Here is a 15,674-nt window from a genome sequence, read left to right on the forward strand (position 1 = left end):
CATATTAGTTGCTACATTGAGGAACAGAGAGTAAGCACATCAACAGATCAAGTATAGTAGTTGCACCAGACTCCAAAACCTACCAAAGTAAGGCATCTATAATGGTTGTAAAAATTTACCCTTGACTCAATAAACTATAATTTACCTTTGCACTAGATTTTTTTTTTTCCATAGGTTGAAGTAAAATATCAAAATTTATTTCATAAATTTGCTCAAGAACTGCTTCATAACATGACGATAAGGGTGTCAACGGACAGCCAGTTGAAGGAATCAGACCAGAACAGACAGTTGAGGTGCTTGTGAATATAATACCTCAGATATGCACCAAAAATAAATAAATAAATAAAACAGAGCGGAAAAAAGAAATAAAGTTGCATGACATTGAGATAATATAATAAAAACTCAAGGCTGAATGATGCCTAATATTTTTCCACCAGGAGTTTTAGTTAATGGAGAAGAAAGATAGGATTCCATAAATAAGTACATTGAAAGATGAAGACAAGAAATGGCTCAAGAGACTATTGACGTTGTCATCAATTGTTAGAAATTGCCATCCTAAAATAAAAGAATAAAAACAGAGAGGTTTCTATAAAAATTGTAGCTAATCAACAAATGCATTCAATTAAAAAAAGAAAATGAATTAACCATTTTGGAATTGTGGTCCTATTAAGACATATGTTTAAACAAGAACCTACTACAGGACTGATATCACAAAAGTCATGATCGGACGACACTGACATCAGAGCATGCTCTAATAAAAAGATTAGATGCATGTGCATTAGTTATAACAGCAATAACCCAATAAATGTGACTAAAAAGACACCCCCCAACTCTTGAACATTTTTAAAGAACTGCACAATACATGTCACAAAAGGGAAAAAGAAAAGCAGATAGCTTTCAAGGAAAAACAGATCAATTAGTAAAACCTATTACAATTGTTACAATGGATAAGAAAATTCATCATAGTTTAGCCATGCAATTACATGTAGAAGCTACAATATCCAAATACCCAGCTAAAATGACAGTAAACTAAAAGAACTCAACTGTAACATGAATCAATCTATCGATTCATAGCAAAACCAGGAAAAAAGGTTATTTCTTTTCTGAAAAGAAACCCTAAGGATAGATCAAGGCATTTACCTGGCATCTCCTTGGGGCTCGAGGGGCCGCTACTGGGGTGAAGGACGGCCCTCCCCAAGTCAGACAAGTTCGGCACGATTCGAACTCAGTAGGAAACAACCCGACGACCCAGGGCATCAGTCTGAAGGCGACGGAACCGCAGAGCATGAGCACCAGCGACGTCCCAAGGTTGAGGCGAACTCCGCCAGCGACATTCTCGACAATGGTGCGGGCAGCGGGAAGGCGGGGTGGGGGCCACGGAGGAGGAGCGCAACGAGCTCATAGAAGACCCGCGACGGCCGGTCGTCCGACATCTAAAAGAGAGGAAGAATCTCCCACTGACCGAGAGAGGCGGAGGGTAAGAAGAAGAGGTGGAAGGCTTTACTGAGGCCGAGAGAATCTAATCGGATCGACGGGACTCGGATTCGGAATCTTTCTCGAATCTCTCGTTTATTTGTTTATGATTAAGTTTATTTTTTATTTTTTTAATATTATTTTGCTTTAATTGGTCTAAGAAAGAGATATCAGTTAATCAAAGAGATTTACATGTTAAACTTCTTAATATATCATAAATCAATGTATTAGGACTCTCAAAATTAAGAAATTAAATTAGGTTAGTAACTTGCAATACAATTATTAGAGCAATACACATGAAAGAGATTTGACGAATTCTAATAACTAACAAATTCTAATAGCAAATTCGGAATCTTTTGGTTAGGTGTGAATCTAATATATTAATAATTAACAAATTCTAATAACAATTAACCTTTGGCAAAAAAAGAAGAAGAAAAAAACAGATGAAAAATTATGAGTTTGACAAAGAGAATAAAATATCAAAGACAGAAATCCTATGTAGATTTCATAGCTAAAGGCAGACATGAGGTTTAATCATAAATGGATACTGACAATCCCATAGAGAGAGATATGTTAGTAGTTTTGGCTATTATTTGTAGATAATACAATAAAAAAGACTTTCTGCAACTGTAACAATGCACATAATTTGGACGTCTTCAAACTGACATAAGTACTTATTTGCTATCAACATAAGCTAATAAGATCGACTGTGAAAAGGCAGATTATTATACATGCCTCTAAGAAGTGTAATCATTAATCAGTCTTCATTTAGACTAAGAATTGTTTCCCAACTAGTAAACAGCATTCTAGAAGGGCATCCTTTCTTTCAAGTACATACCCCAAAAAAAGTGCAGACATTATAGACTGGCTTCATCAGTTTATGAGTTTATGTATTAGAAAATCTAATACAGCATCACAGCCAGAAGTTCACTACTTTTAATCTTGTGGAAGTTTGATCAGTACGACTGCAGAAGAGAATGGTCATATCATTCCAGCCATGCAGGCATATAAGTGCTCACACTGGTGCCAGGCATTTGATCAGGTTGGTATCTGCAGGAATCATGGAGGAGGTGAGATTTATGTACTACAGCATCCTTATTCTGACACTGAAACACTAACAAATGTGGCTGAGGATGAGAAGAAATGTATTCGGAAAGGATACCCAATCTGTGGAGTGGGTTGACACTCCAATGGGTAGAATAACCCATCACCATGTGGCTGCTGAGCTGCTGGATGGGCACTGTTTTCCCATAATTGTCCCCCATTAGCATGGCTGCTCTCCTCCAACTGCACTCACCATCCGTTGTTGTTAGCTTTTTCCTTCATAACATGCGTTATAGCAATCTATATTATATACCTCGATGCATAATATACCTTAAATGTTCCTTGTTCAGAATAATTGAAAATTTAAGCTGCATTTACATCAATATGACTATCATAAAACGACGAGAATATTATATCCATTGAGATAACTGTAATGCGATTTGCCTTGCATATACCATGATATAAAACGCCTGTTAAGAAATGCAAATGATATGACAGTGTAATTGTGTTTTGAAGATAGGTAACTAATGTAGCAGCAAAATGAACTGTCAAAAGGGAGATGGAGAGACCTGATCCAATGTGAAATCTACTCGATCAGAGTTTGCTAAATGACCTTCCTTGTACATCAAAAGAAAAACCTGTTTATTATTCCATTTCTTCCTAATGTTCAAATTTCAGTTAGTGGAGAAGTAAACTTTGGTTCAAGTCTTACCCTTTTACATGATCTTACATGACCACCTAATATCTTGTATGGGGCAAGTGTTCAGCCATCTAGCAAATTGTACTGTCAGTTACAAAGTGTGTCCTTGAATAAGATAAGAGCTACTTGAGAAATATAAGGTGATCGACAAAAGTAATTTAGAAGTGTCTCTTAACCTTGTAAATAAATAAGGGGTGTTCATGATGTTGGTGGAATTGAGTAAAAGGCAACTCTCTCTTCTTTCTGTTTATTACTCGCCACGCTTCCATTTCTAATCATCTCGACACATGGTGGCATGTATAGGAAAATTGTCAGTTCTTAAGAACTCTACCTTCATAACAATGCTTTATTTTCATTGTTGATCTTATAACCAACTAATGATTGCCAAAAATTTATGAATAACAATTGAAGATGTAATAGACAATGCTACATATTTTGTGTCCAGTTATAAAATTATCATTTATGGAAAGGAACGTAAAAACCGATGCAATAAAAATCGATGTGTTCTTAAGTATCCAACGTGGTACATATAAGACTATCCATATGATTTGAGGCTGTTCTTGTTTATTGACAAATGAAGAGGCCTCTTTTCAGGATTTTAAGTTTGAAATAATCTAAGACGAAGATGACGAGAACAGAAATAAACAAAAAAGAAGCTATTGGTCACACTATAAGGTTGTTGTTATAAGTTGGTACTGTGGTGAAGAACAATGAGGCATCTTACCCTTCTTCTGAGACCCTTGTTCGCTTCACAAAGCAATTGCTCCTGTTAGTGAGCTGCAAAATTAGGTTGACGTTGGAAGAATGCAATAAAAATTTTCTTGAACTTACATACCCTCCTTTGAAGATCGGTCAGTTGGTCAAGCATTTGTTGTGTCTGTAAGAAGATAAAAGAACAAAGTTAATCATCAAGCTAATGTTGCCAAGGATACCTGCACATTGGTGATAATACTTGTCATGAATCTTTATGATCCTAATGCAGCGACAAGGTTTGTATATGTTTAAGAAACACTCGAATGAGAAAAACTATTACACTGCAACGGAGGATTAATATTAAAATGCTTGAATATCAATATGCATACCCTCGTGGATCTAATTTCCTTCAGTGACATGTCCAGTTGTTTCTCAAGGTAATCAAGCTCCTTGATACTTAATGATCCCAAGTCCTCACCAAGGAGATTCCTGTAATTGGACCCAATCTTTCAAATATTAGCAAATTAGACAAAATATACTTTTGCATTTTCATAATAGTAAAAGTAAAATTACCTTTGTGATCTTTGTAAAGCCTCTAGACGTGCTTTAAGTTTTAAGTACTCTTGACGACTGCTTTGAACCAACTATAAAAGCAACCAACATTTGGAGTATTATATAAGTACTATACAGAAGATGTTTTAGGTGCACAACAATTAAAAAGTGTTATTGTTTTCATAACTTGTGATATCCAATTTCAACTGATAAATAAACATTAGAAAATTTTCTAGTATGAGATGTTGTTCATCATGCATTGCAGCAGCAAGCCGAACATTATATTTCGTAAACTTTACCTTGGAAAATTTTTAATATCTAACTCTTATGAGGACATCTGTGTTATTTTGGTTTTTCATATGCATCTATCATACTGGTCTTCATGGTATCAGTCTCTTTATTTACAAGATAAGATTATATTCAATGATCCCTCCCAGATCTTCTTTGCATACTCGGTCATCCTTTTCATCTATAATTTTCAAGGTGATCAGATGTCATGAAAACAATTAACTAGTGGATCAAATAACACGCATCAATAGTTCCTCCTAATATTTTCTAGATGTCATCCTCTCTCTCACGGAACTGGTCCTACCATCTTGTATCTGACTTTAGCACATGCTATCAAGGCAGTGCATTGAGAATTGCATGCTAGACTTTAATAAAGTAGATGAAAAAGATATTTTTAGAAAAACTATATTACAAGTGTTAATTGCAAAGTAGAAAAACTCATGTACCTGATTCTCCTTTGCTTGTATAGTGCTTTCTGACCCTCCATAGCTGCACTTTTGATACCTCTCAAGTGTTCTCATCATGCTACAAATGCAAATAATGGAGCAACACGAATGACAACTATGTTAGATAGTGATAAACTATTTTATTTAATTTGCATGACTACATATGAAGCACAAGAGTACACACTGACAGTATACATGGCCATGGAGAAAGATAATGTCTCCACAACCACTCATCATATCTTTCTTGCACCCAGGACTTTGGGCCAAAACACATCTAAAGCCTCCATTTCTATAGTACTTTTGTAATAAATGATTAAATTACATGGAATCTGTAGCTCAAATTTGTCAAAATTGAAATTCTTTGATGATACTATATTTGAAGGACAATCTATGACAGATAAAAAAGATAGCAAATATGTAACTTGCTTGACCTAGTTTTGGACTTATTGTCTGTTTTACAGCTTCGGTTTAGTCTAGTTCCTTTAAAAATCCTTATCCTTTCCATTTATCATGTACCAAAAAAGGAGTATATTAAGAATATAATTGAAATTGATTCCATCCCATCTATCATTTGAAACTTTTATATAAAGTGTAGCCCAATTAATCATTTACCATAGTATTTAAAACTGTCCAATAAAGTCTAAAAAAATAAAGCATGGACTATCAAAATTGTGATAAATGGATCATATTATATGTGATTGTAAGGAAAACTCACTTGATATCATCCACATATGAAGAAACACACTTTTACGAAAGGAGTAACATAATAACATTTTTTAATTTCAATCTTAATAAAAAAGATAAACCATGTATGTCCAACCCGAATAATAGAATTGAGGCTTTCTATATTATTTTCATACCTTGTAATACCAACATTGCCTATCTATGCTTTTTGTCTATTGACATGAATTTCATAGGTATTCGTTTCCAAACTATTAAAATATCAATGTAAAGAATTATCCATTCTTAAGATGTTGCTTACAGTAACTGGGACCTTTTTATTTTGTATACTAAACATTATAAAATCTTTATGCCAATGTGTATATGTATGGAACTAGAGACTCATACTTATCATTACAAAAAATATGATTAAATGTCTTAGCATCAGTGGGGCACGTGCATATGTAAAATTTCAGGATTTTTAAGTGATACAGCTACATATAAAAGTGGAAGTTAGCAACTATCTCTTTCACAATCTTATGAAAGCGCATGTCTAATTTTGAGTCAAATTATCAATTAATAAATCATAAAAAGAACACCTTAGAACAGGTCGTTTTTTACACCAAGCTATAGAGTTCATGTCTCCATAATCTTTAATCATGATTCTTATTTGTTTATACTTCGTCTTTGCCTTCTCGTTTTCCTAGTAAAGCCACTGGAGTTTTAGATTTTTCATTTTGTGCGTAAGGAATAGCTTCTTAGAAAAACAAAATAGTTACTATCTATAGGCAATTCATCCTAAAGAATTGTTCAAGTTGCTTCTTTGACAAACTAATCTCTCACTGGTAGCTGTTAGCTTTTCATCAGTTCTTTGATATGTAAAACTTGTCAGAAATTTAGGATGACGAATCTGAATCAATCTGATCAAGGTTAATATATATCAGGTCATACATCAATTCAATCTAAAAATTATTTAAAATTATAGATTATAGGTCAAATCTAGTATATATAACTTGACTCTTTCAATCCTTAATGATATAAGATTATCCTCTCAGTCTATTTCTCTTTATTCCCAACAAAACTTCCAATGTCTAATGATGAGAAGCCAAACAGTTAGTTACATAATCTCTTCTATTCAACTATAATAGTATAACCACTGTTTTCCTATCACTAAATTTGGAACATTTTTCCTAAAATTTTTCTCTTCTATTGTAGAAAAAAATTTGGATGGAATATAATCTATTTTATTTTAGCTGCTAAATCTTCACAATTTGTTCATGTTAGGTGGGTAATATGCTTCATAATTGGATTGTTGTCCTGTATTCAATCCTACATTTTCCACACATTGGCTTACCTAGATGAACTTAGAAAGTGACTTTAACATCTTCTAACCATCCGTTTTGTTACATACTTTTTGCCTGATACTACACATCTCAATTGTTAGTCAGCCAACAATACATAAGGTACTATATTCTGTTCTTCTTTGCATAATTTCCTTAAAACTTGGGATCACATACCAAATAATTCTACATAATGTCACACTCCTGCTCTCTCATGCTTTGGCTTGTTCCAAAATATTTAGAGCCTTCTTATTCTCAAATTACATTATCATCTGAACCCAATGTGTGCTTTACTCTTTGAATTTTAACTTGATCATTATGCTTTAGAGCAACTACGTTTGTATATGTATTATATAAACATGATGTGCATGGTATAGCCTTGAAAGGTCATATGCGTATTGTATATTTTCTCGCACTTGCCATATTAGAAGACTTCCCCATGAATTCCTTTATTATTGATGAGATCAAATAACAATTAAGTAATAACTTTCTGCATGTCTTGGCGCTTATCATCCAAGGCTCCTCCGGAAGTTCAACAAACATACATTTTCTGTGTTAATTCCCTTATGCCTGCATCAGTCACCTAGGATATGACAAGGGGATTTCATATAGCCTAACCCGGTACTAGTACTATGTTACAGAGCATTCTTCAAAGGGGAGGACTAAGTGTAATCGCTTCAGCAAGTGATGCTAAATGAGGAAGTACATCGGAAGGAGTTGCAGGAGATATGATTAAAATGGTGCACATCGGAAGAACATTTGAGCCACTGAGGACAGAAAGTAAGTTGATGAATGCTTTCGTCATCCATCAGAAAGGAACGAGATTCTATGTACTCTCATTATCCAAAGGAAACAAGTAATCACAGCTTACAAATGGCACGAGGCAATCTATTGACCAATGTGCCGACGACATCAACTCCTACTTAATTCCTGATGCATGATTCTCGATGTAGAAGGCAAAGCAGAATGAAGGAAGGGGATATCACTTTACTTGTTAGCTTCTGAGTTCAAACAGACAGGTAATAGTGTTCCAATGATCAGATATAATTTAACTGTGATGACTGGAAAGCCTTAGAACAAAAAAATTAAAGGAAAAGCTCTCAGGAAGGAAAAGTGAGGAGTTTGATGAATCATTAATGGTCTATATTGAAAAGAATATGCAACCGATACAAGCATCTTAAGAAGTGTTGAAGAACATCCACAGATATAAGACAACTGCACATACGTAGGACTCGCAGTGTTCAGCAAGAGAAAAAAGAGAGAGAAAAAAGTTTAGAAATAGTAGTGAACATATATTCTGAGTAGATAACATTCTAAATTCCAGAGTTCAACCTTAAATGATTTCAACTCAGGATTTGGTTCAACCGTGCAAATGGCAGATCAAAAAGAAAGATGAGAACATAGCAATCTAAAGACCAAAATGAGAGAAGTAGAGGAGATTCGACTAAGGATCTGAGAGGAGCCTCACTTTAACAATTAGGCAGATGGTAAAGGCTATATAAAGATATCTTATTGCCAATTTTTTGTGCAGTTCAGTTAATAGAAGACTTCTATCGATCATTCATTTTTCCTTTTTAAGATGGTGAAATGTTACATAATAAATTCATAGCAAGCAGTTATTCAGAGAACTGTATATGAATTAGGAGACAAAGATCAGATACATAAGGTAAGAGAAAAGCAAATGAAGTAGTGGAAACATGAACAAACTCTAAACCCTACTCCTTGATCTGAATCAAAGAAACCATTTTTAAACTTTTAAATATGCCATAATAGTCTTAACCTCTTCCTGCATGTTAGATCTGAGTTTTTCTCACTATCAGTAAACAAATTGGTACGAAAGATCAAAAGAAAACTATAAATAACAAAGAGAGACAGCCCCTAAAGCATCATGATATCCAACTTTTTACTAAATAAGGAAATATATAGAAGCAAGCAAGCAAAGGAACAGTTTTCCTTCTTAGTTCGGCAGCTAATCCTGTGGCCGATCTGATCTGCTTGAAGCAAATCTCTCTACATGAAGAGCAACAAGAACACATCTGTAATATCGTTGGGAGATAGAGAAGAACAAAGGAGGAGGAATTGATACTACCTGGAACCGCTGCAGAACTCATAGAGCTTGCCGCGGCTGGAGAAGACGATGACGGCAACCTCGGCATCGCAGAGCACGGAGAGCTCGTAGGCCTTCTTCAGCAGGCCGTTCCTCCGCTTCGCGAACGTGACCTGCCGGTTGATCTTGTTCTCGATCCTCCGTAGCTCCACCCTCCCCCTCCCCATCGCGATCCCGCCCCGCCCCGGGCCACCGAGAAACCTAACCCTAGAGGAGAAGAAACGAAGCACTCCACCTCTTCTAAAGCACAACGAAGAAGAACGAGATCAAGAAGCAAAAGCCTCCCCATTTGCTATTTATAGCATGAGAGAGACTGTGTGCTTTGGAGGGGACGTCCTCTGTCCTTCGGACCACGCGTCGACTCTTCCACCACTCGTTCCGCTACGCATCGACCCGAACAAGTGATTAATGTCCACCGTTGCCTTCCGTCCGTTGTTTCATCTCGTCCGTCCATGCTCTCGTCAGGCCGTAGCGGGCCTTAGCGGGTCTAAAATAAGCGGGTCCCAGTGGGGCCTCCCCGTCTCGTCCTCACACGAATAGGTGTGCTCGTGGGTAGCTGCTCGAAACGGGTACGAACGGCGTTGCTGGTGGTGGTTTCCGATCCGAGCTACGTGTCAATTTCTGGAGCGTGGAGCGTCAGTATTTTTTATACTTTAGTATATATTATAAAATAGCGCGCGTAAAAGTAGGTCGTAAGAATTTGCGTGTACGGTTTGGCTGCTGCTGTCATGTGACCGCACCTTCGACGTTGCAGTCTGAGGATGTGACGTGCCGCGTATAAATAAAGATGCGTACAAAAAAGGATCACACGGCCGGGGCGGGCCCACGCTACACCAGCACATGGTTGGGCCTGTTGGCCTAATGAGTTGTCCCGCCGCTTCATCAATCAGCCTCTCTTTTCTCGCTCATCCTTTTTCTTTTGGATCATAGTACATGTCAATGGATGGAAGAAGAGTGTTTACTTGAGTCAAATTAAGTCTGGTAAAATAGTTTTTGTATTTTGGGGATGAGTTTATGCCAAATTTATACTACCATTTTGATACTAATGATATATGTGAATCTAATTGGATATTTATATATAATATGGTGAATTAGGTATCCTAGCATAAAACGCATTTACTGTATGTTCTTTATACTACATGAGCCATTAATATGCTAGTCAAATTTGTCACGCAATTAATTAGGGGCTATGAACAAGAGAACAATGGTGTTTGATTTGTCTTTAGCATAGAGGCTGCAATTTGTGCATTTCCCTATGCCATCACAAACGTACAATGTAGGTGTTCAAAATCTTAAACTGGTGGCTTTGTCAACATCCATACCAAATAACATCGATTTGATATCGAATGGTTTGGCATATCTCATGCGTTGACATAATTGCATGAATCCACGGCATATCTGTCACGATTAAGATGATGAAAGTGACAAAGTTGACTCTGGAAGTAATGCAAGCCAATGAGAATCCTAACTCCAACCAGCAAAAGTGAAAACGACAGAACAGAAGGGAAGTGATACCCAAACTTTTCCTTCCATAACACTGATGTATGTTGTCACCATTGCAGGTTGATCGGATACCAGAGATTCTGATATGATGATTGTGGGTAATTTTGTTTCTTTCGTTCTGCCTGATAACTCTCAGCTTCGCCAAAGCAATCAAGACCCAGAGAAAGAACTAGGGTTATCTGCACAATAGACAATCCTATAATGATGAAAAGTGAAGCATATATTTCATTCATCTGGTATACAACTAGATTTTGTGTGCAGATTACACGATGCTGTTTCCATGGATTATAGCATGCACACATTCTGTACAACCATCTACAAGTGCCTGATTACAAGAGCTCAGAACCATCATCAGTATATCTGCACTAGGGTGGATGACAGTTCCTTCTCTTCACAGAGACTACAAGAATTTACAGGACTACAGCTCTATCTGAAGTTTAGGAAGTAGGAAGTGATGAATCCCTGAAACCACCATGCTTTAAGGAGACCATCGAGAAACGTGGTGGCATTGGCCTTCTCAGGAGGTTTAGGGGATAGAGCAGGACTCTGCTTCACTTTGAGAGCTGCATGCCCGATCATTCTTCTAAGTGAATCCACAGCCCTGGCATCAATGAGATTGCCTGACATCTCTGACACGTAGAAAGTGTCCATTGCTTTGCCACCCTCTGTTGTGATCTCAGCCCTTCTGATGGACAAGCCACATTCTCGAATTATGCGAGTGATATCAGAGAGAAGACCGATCCTGTCCTCAGCATGCAACTCCAGTTCTAGTCCCTGCGGTCACGAGTTGCAACCAAGCTTAGAGAATTATGGACTCCAGAGACGTGCATTAACTTGTACTTGGCAAAGTATTTGTACCTCAGATGCTCTTCTCTCGATAGCTGCCTCGAGATGCTGTATGATTCGCCGTCGTTCAGCTTCTGAGCTCACCGGATGGCCGTCGCTGGGCCTGATGTAGTGTTCCTGTGTGCCAATGTCGGTTTCAGCAGAGCCTAAATAGCTTCCGGTGAGAACTATCAAGAGGCAGTCAAGTAATAATACCTGATAGGCTTCACTATTTCCTGCATCAACTGTGCCGTGATACACTGAATACTGCATGTCAGTGAGAGCACAAAGAGTATCGAAGAGAAGCTTCGGTCGATCCTTAGACCGCACGGTGACCACTGTGTAATCTCTATCGGAGCAATTCAATACAGTAACTTGAGTGCTTGACTTCTTCTTGAGCTTTTCTGCCACCACAGAATGCTCGAAATCCCGGTCATCTAACATCAGCTGATGTAGCCTTCGCTCTGCGTGGGTGAGCCCAACTGAGACCGTCATCTTTGCAGTGCTCGAATCGCTGTCCCCTTTGAGAACATTGAACAGAAGCGCCTTGATTTTGGAGAGGTGATTTGGGTCCTCGATGGCGCCATGGGTGGACTTGTCCGTGACTTGGACGACAGCAGCAGTTCGAGTGTTGTGAGTCCAGACTTCAGCTTTGACCACATTGCAGTTGAGGTCGTTGAGAACAGCACATACTTCTGAGAGTAGACCAGGTCTGTCGGTGCCTGTTAGCTCCAGCAAGGTGTAATCCTTGGAAGGAAGGATGCCAACTGTACTCCGGAATGATGTCAAGGAGCATGCAGTCGATTCCAGGGACTGCATGTTTGTAGAAATCAATGTAAGCAAACAGAAGGATTACTGAAACAAAGATTGAAATATCTTCCCATTCTTCCAAGAACATCATGCAAGGCCAAATGAATAGAATGCTTACTGTCTTCAGATAGTCGAGGATCTTCTGGTCTCTGAGCTTCTTCCCCTCACGATCGGTAACCTTGAAGACTGAAATCGAAGATGAGAAAGTTGACAAACATACGAAAGATAAAACACTGTTCGAGTAATCAGCTGTTCTAAAATATAAGAAGGAATTGTGGAAGAACTCACCATCCATGAACCAGTTTCCATCAGAAGTTATGTAGGCCTTCTTTATGACAAGATTCAGATCGCTAAGGACTTGAACAAGTTGCAGGAGTAGCATATGTTCCTTGACACAGTCCACCTATGACAACATTGATGAAGTTCGAGTTTTTAGTGGCACAATTCAAGTCAAGCTGTGTGAAACTAGAAGCTAAAAAGTACAAGAAATCAATTTTACCTGAACTACTGTACTATCCTCACAGGCATCATTGTCGATGACAACCCTGCGTTTGGAAGAAAAGAAATCAAGAAAGGATGTTTAGCTTAGACAAAATATTCAATGATGAAACGAGAAGGAAACGGAACAAGCAGGATTTCTGGAAGATCATAGGAACAGAGAAAAGAAAAGCTGCAAACCCTGAAAAGGAAAACAAAAGATACAACTTATCCTAAGCACCTACATTGCTCGCATAAAGATTAAAATTAAAGACCTTAAGACACAATTATGAATGCGAAGAAGATCACAAGAAATAACTCTATCCAAAGATTACATGGCAATGCGGAGAAGAGAGATGAAAAGATCCGGACAGAGGAAATCTTTGATGGAAGGGAAAAAAAGTACTCAAAATATATTGAATAGTTCAAAAAACATGTGATGACCATCTTCTTTGAGGCGAGAACAAAAAGGAAATCCACGACTCCACGAACAAGAAACCAGAACGAATGAAAGACCATGGCGAATAGAGGAAAAGGAAAGAGGAGACGGAGCAAAAAGATTGGACCTTGCGGAGTTCATCATCCGGATGAGCTTCGTGTACTCATCCTCATTCATCTCCGCTGCCTGAAGACTTCCCATCCGAGCAACAACCTCGAAGGAACACAAACGAAAAGAAACACCTTTGGATCCGAAGGGGGAGGAAGAGGAGGAGGAGAGCGCTAAAAATAGAAGAGAACAATGTGAAGATTTCCTGCCCCTACTCGGATCCCTATTCCTATTCCTAATTCGATTCGGAAAACCATGAGAGGATTTCCGACTCCGGCTCCTATTTGGAGACTTCATGATCCAAATCAGGAAACAGGGGAAGGGGCAAAAGGGAAACAAAGGCGTCTGCTACGGGGCCGAGCCGTTTAAACCTCCTTTATGATGCCTTTGACAATTTTATCTACGACGGTCCGTACCCGACCAGATCTATTCATGGTGACGTGGCGGACTCTCGTTGGTCGATCCTGGACGTTGGAGAAGAGTTAGGGAGTATTAATAGGCTCGTCACTGGGACATGCGACGAGTTCTTGTAGCCGCCATCACCGCAGTCCTCCGATTCGACATCGAAATCCTTGGACTAATTCCTCCCGATCATCGGAATCCGAAGGTGAATGATCTGATTCTCTTTCCTTCTTTTCCTTGCGACCCCTCCTCCGTTGCCGCTTTTCCATCAGGATTCTGCAAAATTGCTATTCTTCTAGGTCGGACGTGACTTGCGCGCAAGCTGTTTGCCGATATGACTCTGAGAAACGTATTGGGAATACCTCATTGGACTTCCCGTCTATGAGCATGAGTTCTTGATGACAGCTTGCGCGCAGCAACATCATCAATTTTTTGCCCCCTCAACTCACCTCAACAACATCATCACTGATGATTGATGATTTTGGATGATTGCATGCAAGGAATGGATATACTAGGAATCATGATTTGTTCATATTAGGCATCATCAATCTTGTCACAATAACAAAGTTGGACCTGATATATATATATATATATATATATATATATATATATATATATATATATATTTATTTATTTATTTATTATCTCATTGATGACCAAATAGCATTCTTGCTTCAAGCCTCCACTGCTCAGTGACCCTTGCAATCAAATCTTCTGATCTCTTGTTTAGCTCATCAAGTAAGCACTTTTCTTCTTCTTCATCATCCCAGTCTTCCCATCTAATCTCTGTCTCCTCCCATCCACGGCCTCTTTTCTCTTCCTCTTCTTCAACCAAAGCCTGCTCCAAAGAACTTCCCCTGTGGCCTTTGCTCCTCGATCGCCGTGGAAGGCTCGTGTTTCCGTTCATGTACTCTTCATAGATATCTGGTGGCGAAGAAGACCCCAAGAGCTTCGACTCCACCACGAGGAAGACGACAATGAGGTTGCACACGATGAAGAGGTATTCCGGCTTCAACACCGGTGCTGCCATGTTCGGGAGAGAGACAAACAGCAAGAGCTTGATAGAGGAACACAGAGGAGGCCAGATGAGGGTTGAGAGGAACAAGCCGAGAAGGAATGCTGTCACCGTAAATGAGATCATGAGGCTTGGGAGGGCTTGTCTCCTTCTATTACGCTTCATGGCTTGAAACTTCCCTATATTGATAGGGTCCATAGTATCCAGATATGATGCTCCTGTAAAACTAGATTTGGTAGCTTGAACCTGATTTAGGTGTTGAGCAAAGTTGATGTGAGGTAGGAGAGAGGGTTATAGGAAGGATTGTAGCATGTCACAAGAGGCTTATGTAGGGAGAAAAAAAGTACTGAACTGCTTTGTCCACTTGTATGTAATTTTTAATTAGGAAAAATTGTATCCATATATCCTTCAAAAGTTAGTGAATTTTCTATTTATCCAAACAAAGTTAGTCAACTTTATTAGACTCACAAAGTGGTGGATTTTAAATATTTAATAGAATGCATATGATCTAAATTTATGTTATTTCCAAACTCTGACATGATAGACTTGCAAAATCCCCTTTTAAATTATGTGGGTGGAGTTCTTTTCAGAAAGCTATGGTGAAGTTGTTTCCACCACATCCTGCTTGACAGTTCTTCTTTATGAGAATACAAATACCATGGTGATAAGACATGCAGCAACCTTTGTGATGCAAGCGATGCCAGCTTCATCAAAAGAAGATAAGCACAGTAGTCCAGATTTGCCAGATAAATTACACCTTGTGTTAGATTAATCGATCTGTTAAATGGGGCA

At 38.3% G+C, this 15,674-nt stretch overlaps 2 protein-coding genes across 2 annotated transcripts; both read right to left on the bottom strand.

Annotated features, from left to right (window-relative positions):
- Positions 1–2,181: 2,181 nt before the first annotated feature.
- On the bottom strand, positions 2,182–9,544 carry LOC103971876 (MADS-box transcription factor 8). The gene is made up of 8 exons (XM_009386021.3): positions 9,286–9,544; positions 5,197–5,275; positions 4,484–4,554; positions 4,300–4,399; positions 4,053–4,094; positions 3,942–3,983; positions 2,636–2,760; positions 2,182–2,523 (listed from the first exon to the last, which is right to left on the bottom strand). The coding sequence occupies exons 1-8, from the start codon at positions 9,468–9,470 to the stop codon at positions 2,460–2,462; spliced, it is 708 nt and encodes a 235-aa protein (XP_009384296.1). The 5' UTR covers positions 9,471–9,544; the 3' UTR covers positions 2,182–2,459.
- A 1,558-nt stretch (positions 9,545–11,102) lies between these two features.
- On the bottom strand, positions 11,103–13,864 carry LOC135597539 (ACT domain-containing protein ACR6-like). The gene is made up of 7 exons (XM_065090598.1): positions 13,485–13,864; positions 12,941–12,986; positions 12,730–12,844; positions 12,560–12,627; positions 11,848–12,444; positions 11,665–11,769; positions 11,103–11,580 (listed from the first exon to the last, which is right to left on the bottom strand). Exons 1-7 carry the CDS (start codon positions 13,760–13,762, stop codon positions 11,233–11,235), a joined length of 1,557 nt encoding a protein of 518 aa, XP_064946670.1. The 5' UTR covers positions 13,763–13,864; the 3' UTR covers positions 11,103–11,232.
- Positions 13,865–15,674: the final 1,810 nt, after the last annotated feature.

This window comes from Musa acuminata, chromosome BXJ1-11 (assembly GCF_036884655.1).
Source record: "Musa acuminata AAA Group cultivar baxijiao chromosome BXJ1-11, Cavendish_Baxijiao_AAA, whole genome shotgun sequence".
Taxonomy (NCBI): domain Eukaryota; kingdom Viridiplantae; phylum Streptophyta; class Magnoliopsida; order Zingiberales; family Musaceae; genus Musa; species Musa acuminata.